We start from the raw sequence: 27,305 nt of genomic DNA on the forward strand, positions 1-27,305 counted from the left end.
TTATGTTTATATTAAAATGTGAACTTTTTTTGGTGCATTTTTAGAATGCATTATGGGTAAGTAGCTGAAGAAAAACACAAATACAGGTGGTGGTGGTCAACATCTATCATATATTCACATAGAAAACATTTTTTTTTTTGAAGATTGAGATTTTCAGTCAGCATCCAGTGATCTCGCCTTGATCAAAACGTCTTGGTAAAACAAACAAAACAAAAAAACTGTTGTTTTTGTTTTGATTATTGCTCTGTAAGTAATGATGATTCATTAAAATACACATTACAGTATAACAAGTTTATTTAACCACCAGCAGTAAGCAACACATCCTATTTTCAGGGTGGATTTCATAAAGACCAAGCTTCAGAGACACAGACCATCACCGTCTATTTAGCCCATAACACATGTGTAGCTAAAGGACAAAAGTCATCGATGGCAGCTGTTTGCAAGATCAGAGCTTGACAGTTCATTCTGACTTCACCATCCACACAATCTCTTATTGACCAAGTGGTCATTTTAAAGGCGTTAATTGTTATCTTAGAATTCTTTTAATTATTTTTGTAAAAAAACAACAAAACGATGACTGACAGGTAACACGTGTAGTAACGCAGATATTCACTCCAGCACCACAGTGCCTCCTGCTGCTTCAAGTGCTGATTTCAGTTTTTCCGCCTCGTCTTTAGAAATATTTGTCCGGATCTCCTGAGGTAGAGATTCCACAAGCTTCTTGGCCTGTAATTGGGATAAAAAAAAAATATTAGAACACCACCGTGCAACATTTGCTCATGGTTCCCCATGTGGATGTGTAAAAATGTCTGCTACCAGCATTTGTTAACTAAGCTCATGGAACCAGCAAATGTACATAACCTCATTTGGTAACCATGTTCACCAACCAGGTAAAGTAACCCGTGTTACAAAATGTCCTAATAGTCTGTACATTGGACACGGTCACAAGTAGATAAGACTGTAAAGTAATGGAGACACACTGATATTCAATATATTATGATAATGGACAGTGAAAAAAGCATGATTAAATATTAATTATTTTACATAAACTAAATTTTTCATTTTTCTTTTCTTTTTATATGTTTAACTACTACATTATATTTATTTTTTTATAAGCTAAAAAGAAAAATTTGCTTTATTTGATGCTAAGCAGAAACCCCACAATATATTGTACATATATATATATATATATATATATATATATATATATATATATATATATATATATATATATATATATATATATATATATTAGGGATGTGCGGAGCAGCCGGTATTTGAATTTGTTGAGGGGGGAAAAGTATTTGTATTTGTATTCGAGTAAAATTCAAAATGGCGCAAAAATATATATTTTTTTCTTTAACACTTCTAATTTACATTATAGTGAAAGTATTGTTTAATTATACCCATTATATAAATTATAGACATGCAATATTGGTTGTTGTTTTTGAACATGTGACAAGAAATGTCATTGAAAAGAAAATAACATAGAAGCCATTACCTCATCCATGGTTAAACCAACAACTAATAAAATACCATTGTGAATATTATCAACCCCACCACCACCGTTCTTGTTGAAGGACACTGAATAGACAGAATAAAAACAAATAATACTTCAAAAAACTGTTCTTCTTCTGAAAGAACTTCTTTCCAATGGACAGAATTCCAAAAACTAATATTGACTAAATAAATCTAAATAAAACCCTGCCCGGGAGATCTGGCAGAACAAAAGTATTATATATAATACTAAAATATACAGCCCTGCTATTGTCATCTGCCTGCCACAAAACAGACACAAAGTTTGTTTGGTTTTTTTTTTTTTTTTTTTTATGTTTAAAACTGACTTGCTGGGGCAGAATGTGGCTGTGTTGATGGTTTGGTGCTTGTGGAGGATTTAGCAGAACATAGCTGTGCTGATGAGGGGATTGATGCTTGTGGGGTGTTCACAGACAGTATCAGGAGAGGATGCTTTTAGTGCATGTGATAATACATCACATAGAAGGTTGCGCAGTGGCACAGTGAGTACCACTGTCGCCTCACAGCAAGAAGGTTGCTGGTTCAAGCCATGACTGGGTTCTCCCCATGTTGGCGTGGGTTTCCTCCGGGTGCTCCGGTTTCCCCCACAGTCCAAACACATGCAATATAGGTGAATTGGGTAAGCTAAATTGTCCCTATTGTGTGTGTGTGAAAGAGAGTGTATGGATGTTTCTCAGTGCTGGGTAGCAGCTGGAAGGGCAGCCACTGCGTAAAACATATGCTGGATAAATTGGTGGTTCATTCCACTGTGGCAACCCCAGATTGATAAAGGGACTTAGCCGAAAAGAAATAAATGATTATGCATAGGAGATGTTGACAGATGTTTAATATCTCTGCTGATTTCACTTTTGCACACATTATAACGTTACAGTATCAGTTTGTTTTATCTGCAGCACCACTGACTGTAAAATTCTTCCACAAAGAACATGTTTTTTTTTTTTTTTTTTTGACTGGTGGAGGACCAAGAAATGGCTCAGAAGCAGTCTCACTCTTTTTCTATTTGGGTGCCCAAATGTATTTGAGGAGTTTCAAGTTAATAAAAAGTGACGGGAAGCTATGCTAAGGTTAATTAGCCTATAGCATATATCTTGCTGTCTGCAAAAGACAGTAATGTAGACGTACCATATAACTCCCATAAGTGCATACTATTCGACACAACAGCACAAGCATCATTTTAAACTTTATAAACGAACGTTAACGTTACTCTGTCAACAGTCTATTGTCTAAATTACCGCGCTAACAGAGCTAACGTTGCGTAAACAGAGCACCCGGTTGCAAACTTCCCGATCCCGATCAAACTCTGCTACAAGTTTATAAACTGCATCTGCAACCCAATTAAGGTACAAAAATCTAATTAACAAGAATAGTGATGCAGATAAGAATTTTTTTCGCTCAGCTGAGCCTTCTCTGTCTGTATCTGTGGAGAAGATTGTGCCAGACACCTCCGCCCCGCCCTCCGACTGAGCGTCTCTCTTGCTCTTGCTCTCTCTCTCACTCACTCACTCACTCACTCACTCACTCACTCGGGCATGCACTGTGGTCTCATGAGGAAACGCTGCTTTTTGATATAGTGTTTTTCTTGCTCCCGAATACAAATAATTTTTCAAGCATTTGTTCGAAATAAGTATTCGTGAAAACACGCTATTTGTGCCTTTCCGAATACCGTATTCGGGTTCGGCTCCACCCTTAATATATATATATATATATATATATATATATATATATATATATATATATATATATATATATATCATCGTTTAGTAGATATATTATAAAAAAATACTTTTTTATTTACCAAATAAGAGAATCAAATTGGATTTGCATTACAAACATTAAATTAGAGTTAAAATGTATTCCACAATCATTCCACATTAATCTGCAGAAACAGCAAAAAAAGTCCAGATTCTGTTTGGCCCTAATCATTGGTGATAACACATTCAAAACAAAAAATAGTAATTGTTTGAATACTAATACAATTCTGTTAATTTTTAGTCTATAACTATAATTAAAGTCTATAACAACAGTAAGAAACAGGCTCTCTCTGTTGAATTTGATGCAACGTTTATTAAGGAGAGTGTTACTTATTGTACTTCATCATTTTGCAATTTCTTTTTATGTATTTATTCTGAGACTGAACATTGGTTCCTCTCATGTTTTTCTGACAAACCACTTTTTGTTTTTTTAGACATAAATTAGATCGTTTCATCTTCTAGTTAGCCATTTGCAATACCAAAATATGAGACGTATCCCATTAAATAAATTGATGGGTGGGGTACAAATATGAATTTAGGTGAAAGAAGGCTGCTCTGGTAGCAGTTAACCCTGAAAAGGCTACTGGAAAAACTACACAGCGTTGCTATAATGAATGAAATTAACCCTTTCAGACAAGAAAATATACGTAGGAAGTCAAAGTTAAGAGATTTACCTAAAAACCTTTATGATTAACACAAGTGAAGATCTTTCAAAGACTATTAAAATAGCGGAAACTCTAGTATTTTTCCTTCTTTGGATGTCAATGGCTATCAATACCAACATTCTGCAAAATATCTTTAACAAAAATGGGGAACACACTTGTCAGACAGCATCAAACTGATACAATCATGTGAAAATATTTGATGACCCAATTGATTTTCATGCTGATTTTTTTATGAGGACATAGTAAAATAGTAGTCTATAGCAGGTCTTAACATTTATAAGATAAACCCTCAGATGAACAATATCACATGACATTTCACAGCCTGTCATTATTTATTCAACAAAAAGCCAATATAGTAAAGTCATGGGTAATAAACTGAGAACAGTCTATGGTGCCAATACCTGCAGATCCACCTTTTGCAATAAATACTTCTATCATGTTCTGAATGAGCTCTCAGTCTCTCAGATAATTCAGGAGGAATTTTGGGATTTTCTGCACAGCACTCGGCATAGCAGTTCAGTCAGGATGAGCTCTGGACTATTGAACACCCTAAATTTAACACCTTGTGCTTTCTTCAGCTGTTCTGTTATGCATTATTGTCTTGTTACATTGTGTTCACACACACACACACACACACACACACACACACACACACACACACACACACATACATACACACACACACACACACACACACACACACACACACACACACACACACACACACACACACACACACACACACACACACACACACACACACACACACACACACACACACACCTGAAGCTCCAGATGATCAAACCTTTGCTGATCATCAGTGCAGGTATTTGATTAGAAGTGCCTGACTAAAGTTGGTCTATATGTTGTTGCTCATCTGAGGTTTTATTTCCCAAATCCTAAAGCCTACCAGACATTGTGACACTTGACATATCATCATGCCCTTATGTGGAAAAATTGGAAATTGAAATTTAAAATTTTCTCTTACAGCAACAGTTACATTTAATAAACATCATTCAGATCATTCACCTGTAAGCTCAAACAAAACCCCCTTACCTGTACAAGATTTATGCCTTCCATGCAGTTCTTCACTTCTTTAATCAACTTCACTTTATCAGCCGCCTTGAATTCTGTCAGTTTTATTGTAAAATGGGTTTTCTCTTTCTTTGCAGGTGCCACCTCCTCCTCTGCCTAAGGATGAGATTTAGTTAATTTTCCCGATTAATTTTTTTTTTATGCATTAACTAACATTTAATAATACAACATTATAGTAAAATATTACCTTTTGTATTGATCTACTAGAAATTTGTTGTTTTTGAAATATTAATACTATTATTATTATTAGTTACCACTATTAGCATTACAAATATCAGAACATGATGATTTATGTAATTCATCACGTACCAGTCCTTCTGTGAGCTGAGAAAAAACACATCTCAGTTATAATCGAAAGGAACCAAACAACAGGGTTCCTATTCAAATAACAGGGTTCCTATTCTAAGCCAACTTTCAAATTAACTCACTTTCACTAACTAAAGACTAAATTGCATAATTTATCTTAAACAATCCCTCCAGAATTTTGCATTTGTGCATATGCTAAATTTATTAAAGCAAAATTTAGAGTAGCTTGCGATATTTTTTTTAAATTGACAAACTCCTTGTAAATAATCTGTATTATTTAATTCTAACATTTTTAAAATTTTTACAAAAGTGAAAAAATAGTACAAATATTTCTGAACCTTTTGTGAAACATCACTGCAAAAATCTGTAATGTTAGGTGACACAAACCCCACAAAATTCAGGAGGGACAAGTTGAGTACAGAGCAAAAAAATTTTTTTACAAAACCTATATTGCCATGCTAAATCTGATATATGGCCATATTTTGACCCATTTATAAAATTTCAAATAAACTTGAACATAAATTTATCTATTTGTAATTTAAATGGTGTCAATGGTGCATTTACAATATTTTGCATATTACATTTTAGGTGAAATTCAAACATTAACTTGTGTCATATATAATTTGCATTGAGTACCATATATCAGACTTCTATATGGGTTACAATGTTCAGCCAGGTGACTACATATGATTGTCAGTTGAAAAGTGGGAAAGGAAAAAAGTAGCAATAAAAAACAGCCTACCTTTAACATCGCAAACAAAACACAATAAACAACATGATAAACATAGTAGAAAACAAAATACATTAATAAAATCGAAGTAATTTAAAAAGTAGCTTAAATAATACAATAACAAAAAATTTAATTAAATTTTTGTTAAATGCTACAAAAGTTCAAGGAATCTGAGAAAAGCGAAACGTATACCTTGTAAGTTTTCTTAAATTTAGAAAAGCAACTAGTTTTGTTAATGTAAGTTTACACAAAAGCCAACCATTTTCAGTTTTGAATGATGGCTCATTCTAACATAACCAAATATGCTGAAGCTGTCACCGTGTTAAAATTACATTAAGACAAGATCTCATTTATTAGTCTGCTGACTTGACACTAAATAAAATGCAGTCAAACAAACACAGTGAACTTAACACTGCTCAACTGAAATGTTTCTGATTTATCTTCTTCCGTTGTGAATGGTGCTAATCCATATGATAACTTAATAGTAAGGGTGCACCGATATGGATTTTTTGGCTAATACCGATAACCAATAATTCTTCAGATTTGGAGGCCGATAGCCGATATATGGGCCGATAATTATAAATATTTCAAAATGTTAAATATTTATACAGCAAACTTCATAAAAGATTAAACTGCTCTTATAAACTGAATAGTCTATATTCAAAGCAAAAAAGACGATTTCACACAAATCAGCATGCAAAAAATTATTTCATTTTTCTCATAGCAAATTAACATGCAACTTGACTGTTGCATAAAAATAATAGGTTAAAAAACAAAATGGGATTTAATCAACAAGCAAGTTAAATATATTTTAAATAAAATGAAAATGGAAGAGTTAAGGACTGAAACCAGCTCAAATGTTCTTGAATAAAACGTGTTACAGTGATCTACATATGTACAAATATGTCATGTTCGAAAAAGCCTTTTTTAGAGGTGTTTTGACAGATCAGAGCCACGAAAAGCTACATGCATGTAATATTCATCCTATTTGGTGTTTTAGATTCTTTTGAACACATGGAGCTGCTGCTTGTCAATCAGACTACGCTTCTATGTTCGTTCTTGCTGTCAATCGCAGGGAAAATTATTGGTGAAAAGTTTGATAAAACGCTATGAGTTTCACTCAACTGCGGCAGCAGATTTGCCCTAGGAGTCAGATATGATTTAACACCTGATCATTGAGCACAGATGACTTTATGACAATCGCAGAGCATAATATACAGACAGAATGTGCGGAGAGTTTATGCTGGATTCAGTGACTGGCGCACCATAGGCTCTCCCCCGTGCTGCTATTTTGAAGTTTGTCAGATCGGTGTGTGTGTGTGTGTGTGTGTGTGTGTGTGTGTGTGTGAGCGCGCGGTGACAGCTCTCATGCGCGCTGGTTTTATTCAATATGAATATTACGATCAAACTGAATACAATCTTACATCAACAACACATGGCAAGCAACGCGTAATAACAAATAACCATATTAGATTAAAAACAGCCCTGTTGTTTAGCACGTGTGAAGGGGTTTGGTGTGTGTGTGTGTGTGTGTGTGTGTGTTGTTGAAGCGGAGAGAGAGAGACAGAAAAGAGGGGGGGGGGGGGGGGGGGTTTCGCAATGAAACCGTTTATCAGTGATGATTGGGCCAAGTTACATGTCTCCTCATTCATTCACAGGCTGCAACAAAAAGAGAAGGAAATTCACCCCGAAACTAATATTATTGGGCCCTGGAGTAATAAGTGAATCTCACCTGCTATCTCTAACACAACAAAGAGACAGAGCAGGAAAGGTTTACACATTTAATATTTTTTCCTGAGGTGATTTGATGCAAAATACACAACGACACTCAATCAAACATATCTACAATGATAAGGAACATGGTTACTTACTAAACTATTAAGGCACAGCACTGCCATGTGAAGAAAGGATGGACTTTGAAGTAATAAACAATGTGAGGAGAGGTGCATTACAGTGCACTAAATAAGTCTGAACATGTTCCGCCCACGCGTGCGTGGCAGGCAGGTCTGAACAATTATGTAATTTATCCGCTTAAAAATATTGGCCTAATTTAGACATCGGATCGATAACGATAATCTTAAAAATAGCATTTATCGGCCGATATTGATATGTCCTCCGATATATTGTGCATTCCTACTTAATAGTAATGTTTTCTTTCTCTGAATACCATGTTAACTGAAATATGGGAAAAAATGTTCATTTTTGGTCACTATGGTTTCTAAAAACATTATTAGAATTGCTTCAGTTTTGGACACCAATTACACTTGAATAATAACTCTTCTTTAGTATAGGAGGGTCTAACTTGCGTTATTTCTTGAGTTTCTTTGGTTTTAATGATGTTGTTACCTTAATGATGTTACATATTTTGTGAGACAGCAAATTAATAAACTATGGATTTTCTTCATACACCTCAAACATTTGACAAAGACTCCATTGAACAACCCCATTTCTTTGAGGAGAGTATTTAGTGTAGTACATTTTAAATGGCTAAAAGCACACAGTGAAATAGTGCATTTTGATAAATAAAGCTTTACCTCAGCAGGAGGTGCCACTGGCACTGCTGCCATTGAGCCCATAGACATCATTCCAACATCCTGAATGTTCAGAGTTTTCTGATGGGAGACAAAAACAACAGAAACATTAATTATTTTGTAGTCATTTATAATCTTATGCATAATTGAGAAATACAGCAAATGGCTACAACGACAATTTAGCAGGTCACAAAGTAACGTTTTTTATTTAGTGAAGATTTTTTATTCAACTTTTGTTTGATTCTTTTCTCTGGTACAAGGTGCTAAAGCCCGAAGTAAAGTTAGATTGAATTGCCATATTTAATTCAAGACCCTTGTTAATATTTTTGATTAGCTTGTACCATTAATACAACATTATTACAATAAATAGGGATGATTTTATACCAATCTAAAACTTAAATTGTGTTACTTGGTATTAGTCACAGAGGTAAAAAAGTTAAATTTAACAGTAACTTGCTGGCAACCTAATTAGCAATATTTTCATTTAAATTATAACAAAAACTTCTTAAAATGTTTAAACACAAAACAAGTTAGGATGTTACTAGACACGATCATATGCAATCCACACAGCCTGAATATGTGGACTTGCGCACCACCCAAAAGTCAAACACCATTTGGGAAATTAGTCCCAAACAAATAGGGCTTTATGCTTTACCTTAAGTAATTCGTTGAGATCGGACACTTCTATGAGCGTGAGGCTGGCGATGTCATTGACGAGCTGCTGGATTTTGGGCGAGTATTCTTTGGGCGTCCCATCTAGATGAGGTGTTGCGATGGCATCGACCGCACTGACAGAGCTGGTCTTGAGTGTTCGCTGGGCATACAGTGCTGTCCTCTGTACACTGTGTCTGTGAAATCACACAATAAAAGAATATATAAACCAGGCAACATCCACCCTCATACTCTGCTTTAATTAAGACTTTCAAAATGCATAGCTATTCTCTCTTGAATCTTGCTTGGTTTTACAGCAGGTCACACTGTATTCTTGCATTCAATCTGTTTGCATCCACTTACACTAACATTAACATAAAAAATGTCAAGTAATGACAATGTTTTGAATGTATCAAATAGACAACTTAAACAGTCGTGTTCAAAGAACTTCAATAAAATTTGATGAATTCAATACTGGTTATATATATATATATATATATATATATAATACACTTTTTACTTTTTTATATAATAAACATTGTACTGAAAAATGATTGGTTGCTGAACTATGCTTACAAAACAGTATTGAGGTAAAGTTGTTTTTATATTCCAAAATTCGTTTAGCAACAACATGCGATGTTCTATGTTCCCTATATTGTTTAGTGGTATTTTAAATACTCTGTCTAAAATCACAGGTAAATATGACTTGAAAGCAACATTTGACTATAAACAATGTTGTACTTTAATAATCATTGGCTGCTAATTAGGGCTGTCAAAAATAGTGCATTAACGCATGTGATTTATTTGAAATATTCAACACGTTAAAAAAAATTAAAGCAGTTGCTGTTTTTTTATTTCCTGTTGTGGTCGACGTGTGTTTAACGCGCAAAGAAATATGGATAAGACCAAGGAAGCACTTTTAGAAGGAAAGTTTCAGTATAAAACAATTAATGTTGCATCACCAGGCTATCCAGCGTTTTCTCTAGAGTTTAATGAAATTTCGGGTGTTTAATTTTTCAATCTTTAAACTTTAAATGCAGTTCATTTTCATTCAGCAACATATTGTTCATGCCTCATGAAGTAAGGACTACTGGAAGAGTGCTGTTTTAATGGAATGTGTTAACGCATGGCACAGCCTCTGCCTTAAAGTTGATTCCATGTGCCCTCAAATGTTTCATTAAGTTTGACAAGTTTCCCCCCTACACGCAACTTTTTTAAAGCTCTGTCAGAATCATTGCTTGTAAAATACAGTCATACTTTAGAACGCTTAGTTTAAGCAAATTTGATGAAGGGACTCGCTCACCGTGTGCGCTGTACTGCACGCATTGTCCGTGTGTGTGTGCGCGTTTTCTAGCAACAAGAGCAAATCCCTGCTAACGCTGACGGTGTCTAAAGTCTCTTTAAAGCATTCTATATGTATTCTATAGTCTTCGCAATATCCGTATCCCTCAAAGCTGTTTAGAATGAATTGTTTAGAGATGGTGTGACCAAAGTCCTCGTAAGAAGTCTATAGTTTTTGGTACGTGCCTTTGATGCACCCCTTGGTCACATTGTCCCCCGATAATGTCAATAGACCGGACTGTCTTAGTAACTGGCTAAATGTTAAGGAGAACTAAGCAAAATTGTTTTTACTTTATAAGTCATGTTCTCAACTCGCAACACAACTTTACAATGAGTACAATTGTTTGTATTCAACACTTTATTATAATTTTCCATATTTGCAATGGCTGTATTTTGGATTTTTTTTTGTATCCACTAAGAATCCAACATGGAAATCATTTTTGTTTGTTATTGGCATTGATTGTTTTGAAATTCAAATGGCACTTACATGCCTATGTTTTATTTCTGTAATAAATATGGCTTTTCACGATTAATCATGATTAATTACAAAAAAGTGTGATTAATTAGTTAATTTTTTTGTCATCAATTGACAGCCCTACTTTTAACATATTCACTATTTAGAATTAGCAAATAATATTTTCTCGCAATTATATTATTAACGAGAGTTAAGAGGTCTGAATATAGAACTATCTTAAACAAAACAGTTTGCATGAACTGCATTAAAATGGTACAGTTATGACTAATAAACTGTTTCAGTAGTAAAAATGTGCATGAAGATCTACATTAAAGGAATAGAAAATTCTGTTGTCATTTAGTCACCCTACACTTGTTCCAAAGCTGTTTTAGTTTCTTTCTTCTGCAGAAAACAAAGGAAGATATTAAGAAGAAAGTCGGAAACGGATAACCATTAACTTCCATAGTATTACTTTTTTTCATCCTATGGATGTCAATGGTTACAGGTTTTTAAATTTCTTCAAAATGTCTTATTGTGATTTATTCCCTTAATTGCACACATAAAATCTGAAAATTGAATTGTTTAGGGTCGTTTGCAACAAACCCTGAAGCAAATATTGGTAATAATAACGTTTTGAGGACAATGCCCATACTAACTATGCTTAGCAACTAACTTGGTTAGTTTAACCACTGCTGACCTTTAGTACACATGGTCAATGTCACAAATTTAAGTTCACTTTTTTTGTAAACCCAGTAATAATCAATACTAAAACAATTTAAATTGAAATCCGTTATTTCAAATGTTGTTATAATCATAGTGGTTATATGTAACCAACAATTAAATTTGCATAATTTATTAACAAGTCGTGATCTCCTACACCGGTGCAGCAAATAATCTTTTACTATCAGGTTTAATAATTTACAATAAATGTCAAAGAAGTTGATTTACTATACTGTTAATATTAGCGCTGAGAAACGGCTGAATCAAAAGTGATGCAGGGTAAAGATGCTGCAGGTTATCGAAACACATCACAGTGCACAGTTCTGCCTTTTAGATCCTTCTGAGATCAGTGCGTTTGTCTGTTTCTCTGAAATATTTGAGAGTGAAGCCTCTGTCCTTGAGCGCAGGAGTGTTTGTGTCTCTTACCGGTGAGTGTTGACAGCGGCCCGCAGCGCAAGCCGGACGCAGTGTCTGCTGCAGTACATCATGAACCGGAACTCAGCGGTCAAAAAAGGCGACTGGACGGGCGGACAGTGACCGAGAAACGACTCACTCTCTCGGTGAGCAAGTGACTGACAGTCCGGCTTTAGCAAAAGCACATGGCGTCCTCCACTCCTGGCGCTTCCTGACCTACCCACAATGCACTGCGATGGTGACACAAAACTTTATTTAAAATCTTCCACAAAACGGTTTTCCTGTCCTTGTTTTAACCGAAAAAGCGGCAGTAAATAGTTTGCAATATACAAGAAATATTAAATAGTACATAAATAATCATAAATAAATAAAATACACTATTTATTATAAAAGTCTCTTAGACCGGTTACACAAGTTACGCAAAAGTCTCATAGTGTACAATGTAATGTATCATTTGATATTATTTTTTTTTAGTGAATCCTGAGTTTTGCCTTTTCTCAGACATTAAAACAATTATTAGATTGTGTATTATTTAGTGCTGTCCAAAAATAATGTCAATTACCGACATACAAAATAAAAGCTTGCATTATTCATTCATTCATTTTCTTTGCGGCTTAGGACCTTTATTAATCTGGGGTCGCCACAGTGAAATGAACCCCCAACTCATCCAGCACATGTTTTATGTAGCGGATGCCTTTCCAGCTGCAACCCATCTCTGGGAAACATCCATACACTCATTTGCAATCATACACTGCCTACCCAATTCACCTCTACCGCATGTCTTTGGACTGTGGGGGAAACCGAAGCATGCACAGAAGAAACCCACACGAACACGGGGACAACATGCAAACTCCACACAGAAACGAAAGCTGACCCAGCCGAGGCTCGAACCAGCGACCTTCTTGCTGTGAGGCCACATCACTACCTACTGTGCCACCACGTCGCCCCATTTTTAAAATAATATTAAATACATTTTTAAAAAATACATAAATAAATATGACAAAACAGGGGGCGTAGCATAATCTTAGATTATATCATCTCTATATGCTTTTCTCCAAATGGGTATATTTGATACTTAATTATATCATTACATAGCTTTCTAGATGTATTCCCTAAAAATTCTGACAATGTTAAGTCATGATGTTTGCTCTTTTTAATTGATTGAATAAGATCATATAGTTTTTTATTATATTTACTACTATTGTTTCTTGTTGACTACAATGTAAACATTGCCCAGTTGGGTGTTATCCTATTTTATGTAAAGTATGGTTGTGGACAGTGTCACCTATTCTCATGCGGGTTATAATAGTTCCTTTCCAATGATTTCTGTTCTCCCTCCTCCCAGCACCGACTTGTTTATGTATATTGTATAGATGTCTGCCTGTTTCACTGTTATCCCAGTATACTTGCCATATTGATTGTACGTACATTCTTATTATGAGTTTTGCTTCTGCTTGACTCAGTGGGACTTCCAGATCTACTTCACTAATTGTGAGAGCTTATCTGGCTAAATTGTCCCCCTTCTCATTCCCTTCCACGCCTACGTGAGCAGGAACCCAAATGAAATGTAAAAACTTGCCCATAATTTTAATATAATAGGTCAAACAGAGTATGTTATTAAGAATATTCTTCCTAAATGATGACCTTCCAGATCTTATACTTTCAAGTGATGAAATTACTGCACTATTTATATCGTTTTCCTATATATTTATATCCAATGCAGAGCAATCAATATTGCAAGTACCTCTGTTGTATATATTGATATGTTATTAGTTACTCTTTTCTTAATATAAGATTCATTAACTGGGATATATACACTGTCTAAAAAAAATAGCGACAGCTGTGGTAATTTATTCATATTGCAATGCATGTTGGGAGTTTTAGACTATACTGGCACCCAGCATGCATTGCAGCATGAGTAAATTATGCAGCTTTTTTCCTTTTAGCAACCATGGTTTAGGTTCATATCCTGATTCTTGATGTCTGTGTGTCTTGATGAGCTGCTGGGGCTCTCAAGGTTATCTGCATGATACTCTTGCTTTTAATTTTAATTATTTCCTTCCTAATTGTTTGTTGACCCTGCAAGTACAGCTGCAGTATTGTCCCAAAAATATTATTAATATAAATTTAATATTAAGCCTATTATATTATTTAACATTAATACAACCATATTTGCAATTCTCTTATGAATTAACTTAGCTAAAGATTAAGTAAATGTTCATAAAACTGATAAATGATTAAAGCCATGAAGAAAAATGCATAGATTAAAACGCAAACCGACGGAGTGGTCTCAAAAAGACCAATATATCACTGTGGTATAGCAGTTCTTATAATTGAACACTAGATGGGGATCTTTTACTGTGGTTGGGAAAACTTTTAGAGATTTTCTGGATTTCTCTATACTAAACAATACATTTAAAACCAACTGGATTAGACAACTTGGTAAATATCCAGCATCTATTTGGTATATGATTCCCCTTCTTATTTAATGTAGTTTGGGTGGCATAAATATTTTTTCTTACTTGTAATTTTAATATAAACAAAATACCTGTGAAACTTTCATAATTTCCCCATCAAGCTTCTTTAGCAGGGAATTTGATTTACAAACACATTTATATATATATATATATATATATATATATATATATATATATATATATATATRTGTGTGTGTGTGTGTGTGTGTGTGTGTGTGTGTGTGTGTGTGTGTGTGTGTGTGTGTGTGTGTGTGTGTGTGTGTGTTGAATTGTGAAACGTGTGCCAGGTGAACAGTATTTAGCAGTAAATGTCCCCTTTTTTTGCAACAATTAAGAAACAGCAAAGGTTCCTATATGGGTTATTTTTGACGCTTATTTTAAAATTGATGTACAAATACAAAAAAATGTACTAAACATAAGCATTTGTGTGATTTTAAAACAAGATATTTTATGAAAACCTGTAATTGTAAACAACAAAATGCATTTAATTTAAGGATTCTGCAAAAAAAAAAAAAAAAGGCTCAGGCAAGATTGAAATAATAGGAAATGAATATGCGTAATTTTAGACCAGGTGAAAAACAGGTTTATTGAAGAATTCCTGGAAAACTAAGTAAACTTAAATCTTGCAAAGATATAAAAAATAAACTTAGTTGAGTCACTTTAGACCCATGTTGTGCATCAAAGGGTTAATCAGAATCAATAATTGTCTGTGGTATGATAAGGAGAGTGATGAATGATAAGGAATTCTTTGGTTATACAGAATGTATATAGGAGGAGCAGACAGAAGCCTCTTATTCAGGTAATCTCATGATCCATCTGTCGGTTCTTCAGTCCACACATGACCAATGCACTGGATGCACCTCACCGTACAGCAGCACAGCACAGTGTAAGTTCTGACATATGGAATATGGCCCTTGAATATAATTGTTTAATATTCAGCAAAAGTACATTAAATATCCTTTATGCAGTAGATCATGCTGCTCTCACCAGCAGCTGAGCGGAGTCAGGGCAGTTTACTGTCAGTAATCTGGGAGATACTGAAGGATCAGTCTCATCGAGAGCTGTTTGGCCTTGAGCTGGGATCTGGCACAGGGCAGCATGTGGTGCATTTTGCTCAAGAAATGCCATTTGTGACATGGCTACCTTCAGACACCAAGGAGGAATCACGAAACAGGTACACAGGCCTTCTTTTATTACTAACATCATTACTTCAAGACATTTATTGTGAATCATTGGGGTTTATAATATTACGTTTGCTACAGTATCAGAGCTTACATTGAGGCCACAAAGGCAAAAACAGTGCTGGAGCCGGTGCATCTGGATGCCAGTGAACCCTGGGACAAATGGGCAGGACTTCCACAAAACTCCTGCGATATAATACTAGCAATCAACCTGCTTCAATACACCCCCTTCAGCACTGCAGAGGTATGATGTCAATATACATGCATATTACCTATAACATACATTTACACTGATCAGTCACAACATCAAAACCACTGAAGTGATATGCTGCTGAAGTAATAAATAATGATTATATTGATTTAATGGCACATTAGCCCACTTCACATATGCAGACTTAACCTGCAAATGGACTACTGTATATGGACTTTTAATTTTAAATAAGCTAGCTCTAGCTCAGGTGCATCCAGGGAACTGTCATGCCATATAAACAAACCGCATTGAAGATCTGGTTTATTTACAATAAATGATCTTCACCACCTAATAGTGATTTAAAATACTGTAAAGTGGGTCTCGCACCTTACAAGCAGCACTGTATTAAATCGCATTGCTCTGTGCCATGTCTTTAAAATATGCAAATGCAGTTTATGACAGTATTTTGAATGGCTTTTCTGCTCTAGACTGGTTCTTCCACTGCGCTTCCACTTAGATCAGAGATCCCCAAAGTAGGGCCTGTGGATCAAAGTTTGGTTTGGCCCGTCATCCCATCAGAAAAGAGAGGGAGAATGATGGGGAGTTGGTGGTAAATGCCTTCGACAGATCATTATTTAGAATTTAATGTAAACCCTTTTGTTTTGTTGTTTAATTGAGGAGCTGCAAAAAAAGAGCCAACTAAAATTCAATGTTTCATATGAATCAGACTTTTAAAATGTAAATACTGTCACTTGACAGATAGAGGAAAATCCACAAGACAAATCAAGCAAATCAAGGCAAAGGCAGGAGCAGCTCGACAAGTGTATTCAGTATTAAGCGTCATTGTGTTATAAACAGGATAGTTAATGTTTTTACTTTACTAAGTTGTTAAACATTATACAGCATCATCATTTAATACGTTTTAAAGCATCTTTTTCTAGTTATTTTTAAATAATCAGCAAACAAATTAGCATATTTAATGTAATACTGTTTGATATTTAACCCACAGCCCTCAATCAAGTTAGGTTTTTGGCTCTTTATAAGAAAACAGTTTGGGCACCCCTGGTTCAGACAGTCTTTCAACTCCATAATGCTTAAAGTATTTGGATTAAATTGCATTATCAATGCTCTAAAAGGAAGCCAATGCCCCTTTCACTAGATGTTTATCAGTGGCTGAAAAACACTAAATCAATTCCAGCCTAAGGATTCTCTTATGGAAATCTGGTTATTGTGCATGGGGTGACCCTGGACCCAAGCAACAAAGCAAATTGCTTTTACACTCACAACACACCAGTTAAAGATGTAAAAAGAGACAAAACCAACTGACAGTATGGGGATTATTGCCATCTGTAATCCATGAGGACTGATGGGAGGGAATTTGGCTAGTACAATCAGATTACACTTCCTATTCCCAAGTACCATGGGATTTATGACCGCACCGAATCAGGGCCTACAGTTTAACCTCACATACTGCACTTCTTTAGCTTCTGCGTTGAATGAACACCATGGCCTATGCAAGTTCCCAAAGCCATCATAAGCATTTATACTTCTGCGTTCTGCCTGTGTTCCTCTGCTTTCCAAGACAATATGTGGTGGTGGGATTTATATCTACCACTATGTTGAGTTTCTCTACCAGCAAGAACTGGTGAAATTCAACAGCTTTAAATTTTAAAATAAACACAAAAGTATTCATCTGAAGCTCTGGTGTGGCATACAGGTGACACTCTCTGCCTACACTTGTCACAACTACCAAGCTGACCAATCATAGATTTAGTGTTCTGTCGCCTTTGATCTATAGCAGGGGTGTCGAAACACAGTCCTGATGGGCCGGTGTCAAGCTAAGTTTAGTTCCAACCCCAACCAGACATAACTGGGCAAGCTAATCATGTTCTTACTTGGCTTTCTAAAACAGAGGTGCTCAAACCTGTACCTGGAAGTCTTCCTTCCTGCAGATTTGAGTTGCAACCCTCACCAAACCCTCCTGCCTGTAATTATCAAGTCCTGTTCAGTTCTAATTGATTGGTTCAGGTGTATTTTATGAGGGTTGGAGCTGAACTCTGTAGGAAGGTAGATCTCTTGGAACAGGGTTGAGCACCCTTAATCTTGAAACATCCATGCAGGTCTGTTGAGGCAAGTTGGAGCTAAAATCTGCAGGACACCAGGACTAAGTTTGGATATTCCTGATGTATATGAACCACACAGACACATGCAGTATAAGCACTCTGTGTTTGCCAAACACCACTTCCAACAGCAAACTGTTTCCAAGAGGTCTCCCATCCAGGTACAGACCAAGCTCAACTCTGCTTAGCTTTGGTGGGCAACCGTTCTTGAACTGTTGGACGATAAGACTGTGGGTGGACCATGGAGAAATGGAATAATGTTGCCTTGTCTTATGAATCATCTTTTCTTTTAGATGAATGGAATGTCCAGAGGAGTCTGTTTATGTTTTACTTTGAAAGAGATAACAGCAAGACATGCTATGCCAAGACTGAGGTAAGCAAAATAATCTTATCACAAATTGAAAAACAAGATTATTTTGCTTACCCCATTGGCGGATTATTTTGCTTGATTTAAGAAAAAACTCGCTTCATTTTGGCATATTATTTCTTAAAACAAGACAATATGTTTTGATCGTCAATAAAATGCTTCTTGATTTAAGAATTTGTTCATATTTGGACTAGAAACAAGACTAAGTAAGAAAAGCATTTTTTTTGCAGTGTAGTATGATAGTGTAAGTATTTAATGTTTTGTATGACTAATTAAATTTCCACAGGGTGTTTTTAAAGGATCTGGAAAGATACTGAAACAAAATGGCCTTTTAATGACTTATGGGGTAAGATTGATCATTTATTTTGTCCTCCATGTGTTTGTTAAACATTTATAGTCATAACCACATTTAACACATCTCACTGCAAAATCCAAAATCTTTTTGGGATTAATGTCTCAGCCATACGCTATCAATGGAACCATCACCCCAATCTGCAATGAACAGCTGGACGAGACTTTACGCCAGATGTGAGTTTTGAAACTAGGATTCAAATATTATTATTTATTAAAGCTTCCAGATTTAGGTGCATTATTTCGAAATCTACTTTTACACTGTCTTATTTACCAATAAATGTCTCTTAGGAATCCTGAGTGGGGTCTACCGGACATCGATGTGCTCAGACAACTGGCCTTCAGTAATGGGATGAGAATGGAACGAATGGTGAGGACCATTGATTTACTTCATTTCATTTGTTTAGAGGGTCCCCACTGTAGGCCATGTATCAAATTTTTAAATTTCCCCTGGCTTTCATTAAATAAAAGTTGAATTTCCATGAGCTATTTTTCCACTTAAAAGCGGCAGAGCTATTGTAACTAACATGTATTAAGACTTCTGTTCTTATTCATTTGCATTAATTTTTAGCCATATACAACACAACTTGTTATGCCGCTTGAGGTTGTAATCTCATTTTGTTAATTAGTTATACTCAATTAGTTAAATTTTATTGTACAGTCATAAACGCGCAGTTTCAACTTTTGTTATAGGTATCTGTCTTTTGGATGTGACGTTAAACCTAAAGGTCCTGACTCTCTATGGTCATTAAAAATCCCAGGATGTACTTAAAAAAAGAGTAGGGGTTTAAACCTGGCATCCTGGCCAAATTTGCATGGCCTCCTAACCATGCCTATATAATAATTGGTTTCATGTCTCCTCGCCACCAATCAGCTAGTGTGTGGTGTTCAATCTGGCGAAATATGGCTGCTGTCGTGTCATCCAGGTGTATGCTGCACACTGGCGGTGGATGAGTAGATTTCCCCCCCAAAAAATGTGTCAAGTGCTTCGAGTGTCCAGAAAAGCGCTATATAAATGAATTATTAATTAAATGAATGAATTATGAATTATTCTTATCATTATTATTTAAGTTTTGTTAAAGTTCACCAAAAAAAATTCTGCCATCATTAACTCATCTTTAACTTGTTCAAAACTGTTTCTTTCTTCTGTTGAACACACACACACATATACATATACATACATATACATATATATATATATATATATATATATATATATATATATATATATATATATATATATAAATTATTATTTTATTATTATTTTTTTTTTAGTAATTTGTAACCTACTATGGAAATCTTAGCAACCAACATTTTTTAAAATATGTATTTTTGGGAGTTCAACAGAAGAAAGAGACTCAAAAAGGTACAAAAACACATGTAGGAGAGCAAACGAAAAGATTGCTAAATCTAAAGTGTGCCCATCCAACAAGTTATTTCAGCAAAAATGTGCTTAAAATGCAGTATTTAATCCCCATAATTAAATAGAAAAATCAGTCAAATAACAGCAAAAAGGTCCACTTTTTGAGAAAAAAAAAAAGAACCATCCCTTTCACTAGGCTGGCTACAGGCCTGAGATTCATGAAAATCCATGAGTCGTGAGAACCCTGTGATTGATCATGAAAGCATAACATATTTATGTAAATCTCGTGAAAACACGTCCACATCAAACAATCCTAAAAGGTACAGTAAATGAAGAGCTTATTTTACTATTACGATTATTTTCTTTGCAACACAAATTTAGACATTTTATAGGACATCTGAGATCCTTCATTGAGAGAAATGGTCCCGTTTATAGTCCAAAAAAAAAACCCACCCTCAAAACAAACCATATCAAGCTTTGAGTGCTAAAACAAATAAAATTTCACTTTCTTTAAGAAAAAGTATTATTTCTCATGTGTATCTTGAGATTTAGAGATGAAATGACCTGAACATTTTTTTGGCAAGTTTCACTTATTTCTGCTGAAATGTCTGCATAACCTCTATGTGGTGTGTTATTCCACAGATTGAGATGCCTGAGAGTAACAAATGCCTTGTCTTCAGAAAACTGTAGGATCTCCGTCCAGAACCAGAAGACGCTTCATCTTCCATATTTACATTCTGCCTGTGCTTTAAACACACAAACTGAACAGACTGCACAAACATATAATAAACAAGAAAAGAAACATTTCCACTAATGCGTGTGACCAATAAAAGAACAAGATTTATTAAATATGACCTTAAAATTTCTTCTCTTTAGCATGAGGCGGATCAGCATGATGGAACAAAAATTATATTAAAGGCATTACAGACATCACCGGTTGTGAAACATGCAGCATCCAAATCACATCTTCCAAAACTCCTCCTGAAAACCATTCATTGGGTGGCAGCTTTTTTTTTAAATCACCATTGAAATAGACTTCCTTTGTCTGCCATTGACCTGGAGCTTCATTTTACACTGCAATTAATAAAACTGCAATTTGACATCAATAGGTTTCTAGTTCTGAACCATTGGATGTAACGAAACTTACATGCAGTACTAGGAAAAACCAGCTCATTTATTTTGAATAGATTGGTGATATGGAAATGGCAGTAAAGTTGACATCTTATTGGCGGTTAATTACACAACAGAAGCCAATGTGTTCACCATCTACTGGATGAATCAATAGCGAGGCTTTCACAACACTGACCCTACAGGCAGAGCTTTTTTTTTTATTTTATTATTTCTAGAGTCGCAGACAATAGTTTTGTCACACTGAAACCAGCACTGGAATGTTACACGATTTAAATCTGTGCGGATAAGCGGTTGTGATGCCTCAGCGACCTTTGTTAAAGCAAGCACATCTCTTAACCAAAGAAAAACAAGATGGTTGTTAAATATTCACTCATGCAAATGCTTCTTAGAAAAATACCAGACAGGATGGTTATTTTGTCTTTTTGAATGATTTTGTGTTTGCTTCTCTATAGTATGAACGAGTAACTTCACATCAGCTCCTTTTTATAAGGAAAAAACTACATTTGAAAAAATCTAGAGGACAATTAGGGTGAATCTCACAAGATGTCCAGAACACATTTATATTAAAGCCCATTTCTGTCATATAAGAATAATGAAAGCTTTTGCAGTATAATAATGACACAAAAAGTAAAAAATAATAAGATCCTAAATCAAAAAAAAAAAAAAAAAAATACAAATGTTTTTGTCAATGTGCTTGACATCTCATAATTAAGGTTTAGTTTATCAACTTTTAACATTATTAAAGCAATGAGATACATAATTACAATTATGAGATATTGGAATTATAAAATAATGATAAAAGTCAATTTTGATTATTCCTTTTTTTATGATTTAGCATGTGCATTCCAACATACACTCAAATGTATAACTTGCAAAGTCAAAATTATCAGTCAAAATTAATAAGTTAATCATGACTTATGAGAAACAATACTGAAATAATGATTAGTCAACAATGACAATTGTCTTTATACATATTATCATAATTTGACCAATATTACAACTTGAAAATAAAAGATAACAAAATGTCGATATTCAAAGCTATAATTATGATATAAAAGATCATTAACGATGTAAGTAGCTGATGATTACTTACTATGTGATCATTTATGTGATCATAATTTTTTTTGTATGGATTAATACACATTTTTGACATTGAGAATACTAACTCATGATTATGAGATGTCTAAATTATGACTTTATGATTTTGTGCCACAATTATGGTTCACCAAAAGTCTTATATGACAGAAATTAGATTCTTTATTATTTTATTTTTTTAATGAAGCCATTTTTAGGACCATTTTTTTAAACATTTTTTCATGAAAACAACAATAACATTTCCCCATTTTTAAAATGTAATGTCAAAAGTATATTATATATTGTCAAACTTATATGACCAATAATTGTCAAAAGTGAATCTCATTAACGTTACATTTACTACTAAAATGACAAAGAATAAAGCCTGAACATTATTATACCATTATAAGCATATTACCATTGTTCTAACTACATTACAGCTGAAATATTTTTTATCATCCGTAATATGATCCCCATATGAAATATAAACAAAAAACATAAAGAGGTCCAAAATAGGCTTCATTTTCTTTTCGTTTTGAGGGTCAAATATGATCCAGACATTGAGTTTCATCCAGGTTTCAAAGGTTCCCTTCCCCAGCTCCATCAGTATCATCTCCTCCTTCATTTACAGACACAGTGAAGGGAAGGTAAACAGCCAAATGCTTTTTTTTAATTTTTGTACAGTTTCAGTATTTGTGGAGCAGTGTGAAGCATCAGTGTTAGAGAGAGCTGAATGTAGTGTGCTGGACCTGCTGTGTAAAGGCATATGAGGAGCGATCAGTCAAATGAAATGAGCTGAGCCTCTGCACTGCCCGGAGGTGCTTGAGGAGGAGGAGGCGGCTGCTGCTGCTGCTGTGACTGCTGCTGAGGACCACCAGGAGGAGCCATCTGCACAAACACAACAATAAACAATGGCATTCAGATTTGCAGAGCGCTTAGGTAACTGTCAAAGCATTTAAGAGCCTTCAATGCCATTTCAAAATCAGACTAAACAAAACAAAAATTGGAAGTACGTTAACAAAAGAACTACAGTCGGAACCGTGTCCCTGGCTAATTCTGACTAAAAATGTTAGTTCAAATGTATGTAAAAGTTGAGATTGTTGACAATGATGCCTCTTGTATGTTGTCTTATTATCTTTTGAAAGAAGCCCGTGTCGTTGCGGTCAAAAAAACTCACTGGCTGAATAAAGTTAGAATTTGTCAGGGTTGTGAATAATTTTGGGCTTGACTGTAATATTGGTAGTAATTTTGACCTTTTTCAAATACAAGTTATTACTGTATTCATTTCTAACATTTTATCAATACTCAAAAACCAGGGTTTCTGTAGGTTTCACCAAATCAAATTTAAGACATTAAGAACTCTTTTAGAATTAAGAAATATCTATAGGGATAAACGCTAAGAATTGTTTTAATGGCCCAGCAGGAAAAAGAAAAATTGAATTAGTCATTTCTTAGCCGCAAATTTTGAATGATCTCAAAACAAGCAGACCTGTTTAAATACTGTTTTTCCTCATAAATAACATTAAAAAACTATGTGTATAGACAACAGACTGTTATTATTTTATGAATTGTTTTGCTTTGAGATGTTTTATTGAGATCTGTTCTTGGTGAATGGATGTGTTAGATCGATGGCTATGTTTTACATAAAGGAAAATTAAGACTCATTTAAAATTATTTAAGCCCTACAATATATTTCAGTGAATTTAAGCCATTTTAAGGACAAAAATGTATTTTTTTTTTTTTTTTTTTTATTAAGACTTCTGAGTATGATTCTGAGTATTACCATAAGGGTCAAAGCAAGAATCATTTCACCTTTAAAAAAAATTATCATGATCACTTATTCTTAAATAAAGTTTAAAATAAACAGCTCGGAAAAGGTGGGTTGTTTATTGTTTTAAATTTAAAAATACATGCATTGCTGTTATGCTGAGAAGACATTATTTCATGCTAATTGTGATTTTATTTTATTATTTGAAACATTTATGGAGACATTTCACTTGTATTTATTAAAGATTCCTTAAAAAGCTTTGAAATATGCCTTTTTACTCTGTTTAGCATATTCTCAACCAAAACACGAAGAGGGTAGGACAGTGTAGATCCTCCCCTTTTTCAGAACAGCTAATATTGTTTTATCAGCGCTCTGCCAGTGAGACTGGTTGAGCCCAAAAGCATCAAATGAAACGCAAATAAGAGCTGTCTTGAAGGGGGTGGGGCTTGTAAGATACTAGAGAACATTTGATTGGATTTAATTTGATGAGGGCTACGCAGTGGCACAGTAGGTAGTGGTGTCGCCTCACAGCAAGAAGTTCGCTGGTTTGAGCCTCGGCTCAGATGGCGTTTCTGTGTGAAGTTTGCATGTTCTCCCTGCGTTCGCGTAGGTTTCCTCTGGGTGCTCATGTTTCCCCCACAGTCCAAAAATATGCAGTACAGGTGAATTGGGAAGGCTAAATTGTCCGTAGTGTATGAGTGTATGTGGATGTTTCCCAGAGATGGGTTGCGGCTGGAAGGGCATGTATTGTGTAAAAACTTGCTGGATAAGTTGGCGGTTCATTCCGCTGTGGCGACCCCGGATTAATAAAGGGACTAAGCCGACAAGACAAGAAAATGAATGAATGAATGAATGAATGAATGAATGAATAAATGATTTGATGAGAAACTGTAGTTTGAGGTGACGTAAAAAAATCTTTGCTCCATATTGGCAGAACGACAAGCTTTACATGGTTATATCAGTTTTATATCTTTTTACCGCAAATTGTGTCTTGGTTTTGGTGCACACTAGCTTATCTTATCTTACAAACTAACAATACTGATACTAACTTCTAAAAGACGTTTAAGCTTACCATGTATATTAAATAACTTCTGTAAATTGAATTTGCTGAAAACAAAAAATACTGTTTTTATCTGCTAGTTTTAGTCATTTTAAATTCTAATTCTCAACTTAAGTAGATCAGTTAAATCTAATTTCTACCTTTTCTCTAGGCTTTTTTCTTACATTAGATCACAATTATACATTTTAATAATACAAATTATAGCTGAACATACATTTGTTTTTTCACCAAAGATATTTAACTAGTCATTTGTTCTACATTTACAAAATGTTGATCATTTGCTGCATTTGCAAGAAAACCCTCTTTAACCAGAAGGTAAGGAATGATGCTTGAAACATGAAGTAGTTAAGATGACTAAGTAAAATAAAAACATCAACAGTAAAATGAAATCTTAAAGTCCATCATCCTGAAAATATTGAGCATTTGTTTTACATTTTCACCAATTATTTTGTACCTCACCACTTTATTACACCTGTCCAACTGTCCGTTAAAACAAATTTCTAATTCTCCAATCACATGGCAGCAACTGTATGTAAATGTGGTCAAGATGATCTGCTGCAGTTCAAACCATCCAAGCATCAGTATGGGGAAGAAAGGGGATTTAGGGTGCTTTCACACTACATAGTACAGTACGTTTAGCTAGTGTGAACGTGTCTTCTGAACTCGGGTGCGCACCCGTGAACCGTACCCTAGTCCGCTTGAAAGAGGTGGTCTGGGGTATGATTCATGCGAACTCTGGTACGATCACTTCTGATGTGAATGTAATCGTACCAAATCACAGAAGTGAACCGCCAACTGTACAACAAACTATAATTTTCATAACTTTCGTTCGTGTGTGTGTGTGTCACGTTTGGTACCTTGGTGACACGCGCGGGACTGAGCCAGGGCAAACACAGTAATACACAGTGATGTCTGCTTGTCTCCTCCAAAAACAGCTTCTGCAGACACTATGTGATGTTCTGAATGTTTACAATATTTTTGCGGCAGATGGACGTGAGTCACTTTCTGTATGTCCGAAACCAAAAGCTTCAGTAAAAGCTGAATGACCGCGATGTGCGGAAGTCTTTCCATTTTGCCGCTTGCTTTTGTGACCATCACCTAGCAACGGCCGTAAACAAAACAACAGCTCGATGACGCAAGCTTACCGGGGTTCAGAAGGAAAAAGACAGTGTGAACACAAACCAACCGAGGAGGTGGCAGGGGGAGACAATCGAACTTGGGTACGGTCTAGGCAAATGAACCAAGTGTGAAAGCACCCTTAAGCAACTTTAAACGTGGCATGGTTGTTAGTGTCAGAAGGACTATTCTGAGAATTTCAGAAACTGCTGATCTACTGGAATTTTTACACACAATCATCTCTAGAGTTTTAAGAGAATGGTCTGAAAAAAAAGAAAATATCTAGCAAGCACCAGTTCTGTGGGCGTAAATGCTTTGATGAGGTCAGAAGAGAATGGCCAGACTGGTTTAATCTCATAGAAAGGCAACAGTGACTCAAATAACCACCTGTTACAATTGAGGTATGCAGAAGAGCATCTCTGAACCTACAACACATCCAAACTTGAGGCAGATGGGCTACAGCAGCAGACGACCACACAGGGTGCGACTCCTGTCAGCTAAGAACAGGAAACTGAGGCTATAATTTGCACAGGCTCACTAAAATTGGACAATAGAAGATTTGAAAAATGTTGCCTGGTCTAATGAGTCTTGATTTCTGCTGTGACATTAAGATGGTAGGGTCAGAATTTGGCTTCAACAACATGAAAGCATGGATCCATCCTGCCCTGTATAAATGGTTTAGGCTGGTGGTGGTAATGTCATGGTCCATCCCTTTATGACTACAGTGTACCAATCTTCTGATGGCTACTTCCTACAGGATAATGTGCCATGTAATAAAGAGCCAATCATCTCAGACTGGTTTCTTAAACATGACAATGAGTTCACTGTACTAAAATGGTCTCCAAAGTCATCAGATGTGGTGGAAAGATAGATTCGAATCATGGATGTGCAGCCGACAAATCTGCAGTAACTG

The 27,305-nt window shown here is 35.2% G+C and overlaps 3 protein-coding genes across 11 annotated transcripts in view; 1 reads left to right on the forward strand and 2 right to left on the reverse strand.

Moving 5' to 3' along the window:
• Positions 1 to 276: 276 nt before the first annotated feature.
• Positions 277 to 12,407, reverse strand: mrpl12 (mitochondrial ribosomal protein L12). 2 transcript variants are annotated; one of them, XM_009299749.5, is made up of 6 exons: positions 12,207 to 12,391; positions 9,270 to 9,462; positions 8,618 to 8,695; positions 5,357 to 5,371; positions 5,009 to 5,143; positions 277 to 726 (listed from the first exon to the last, which is right to left on the reverse strand). In XM_009299749.5, the coding sequence occupies exons 1-6, from the start codon at positions 12,266 to 12,268 to the stop codon at positions 610 to 612; spliced, it is 600 nt and encodes a 199-aa protein (XP_009298024.1). In that variant the 5' UTR covers positions 12,269 to 12,391; the 3' UTR covers positions 277 to 609.
• A 3,108-nt stretch (positions 12,408 to 15,515) lies between these two features.
• zgc:103625 lies at positions 15,516 to 21,092 on the forward strand. The gene is given in 7 exon segments (NM_001004669.1): positions 15,516 to 15,557; positions 15,640 to 15,845; positions 15,934 to 16,096; positions 18,816 to 18,875; positions 18,990 to 19,057; positions 19,172 to 19,250; positions 20,886 to 21,092. Coding segments are annotated over 6 exon segments (618 nt in total). The 5' UTR covers positions 15,516 to 15,557; positions 15,640 to 15,645; the 3' UTR covers positions 20,934 to 21,092.
• hgs (hepatocyte growth factor-regulated tyrosine kinase substrate) overlaps positions 21,058 to 27,305 on the reverse strand; it is a 42,937-nt gene continuing 36,689 nt past the window's right edge. For 7 of the 8 annotated variants that reach the window (XM_068215941.2, XM_068215940.2, XM_068215939.2 and 4 more), the window contains exon 21: positions 21,062 to 23,336. In XM_068215941.2, coding sequence (XP_068072042.1) covers positions 23,226 to 23,336 — 111 coding nt within the window. In that variant the 3' untranslated portion in view covers positions 21,062 to 23,225. Of the gene's footprint in view, positions 23,337 to 27,305 lie in introns of all 8 variants that reach the window. The other variant, NM_199868.2, reaches the window with a different exon arrangement.

This window comes from Danio rerio, chromosome 3, assembly GCF_049306965.1.
Source record: "Danio rerio strain Tuebingen ecotype United States chromosome 3, GRCz12tu, whole genome shotgun sequence".
Classification (NCBI taxonomy): domain Eukaryota; kingdom Metazoa; phylum Chordata; class Actinopteri; order Cypriniformes; family Danionidae; genus Danio; species Danio rerio.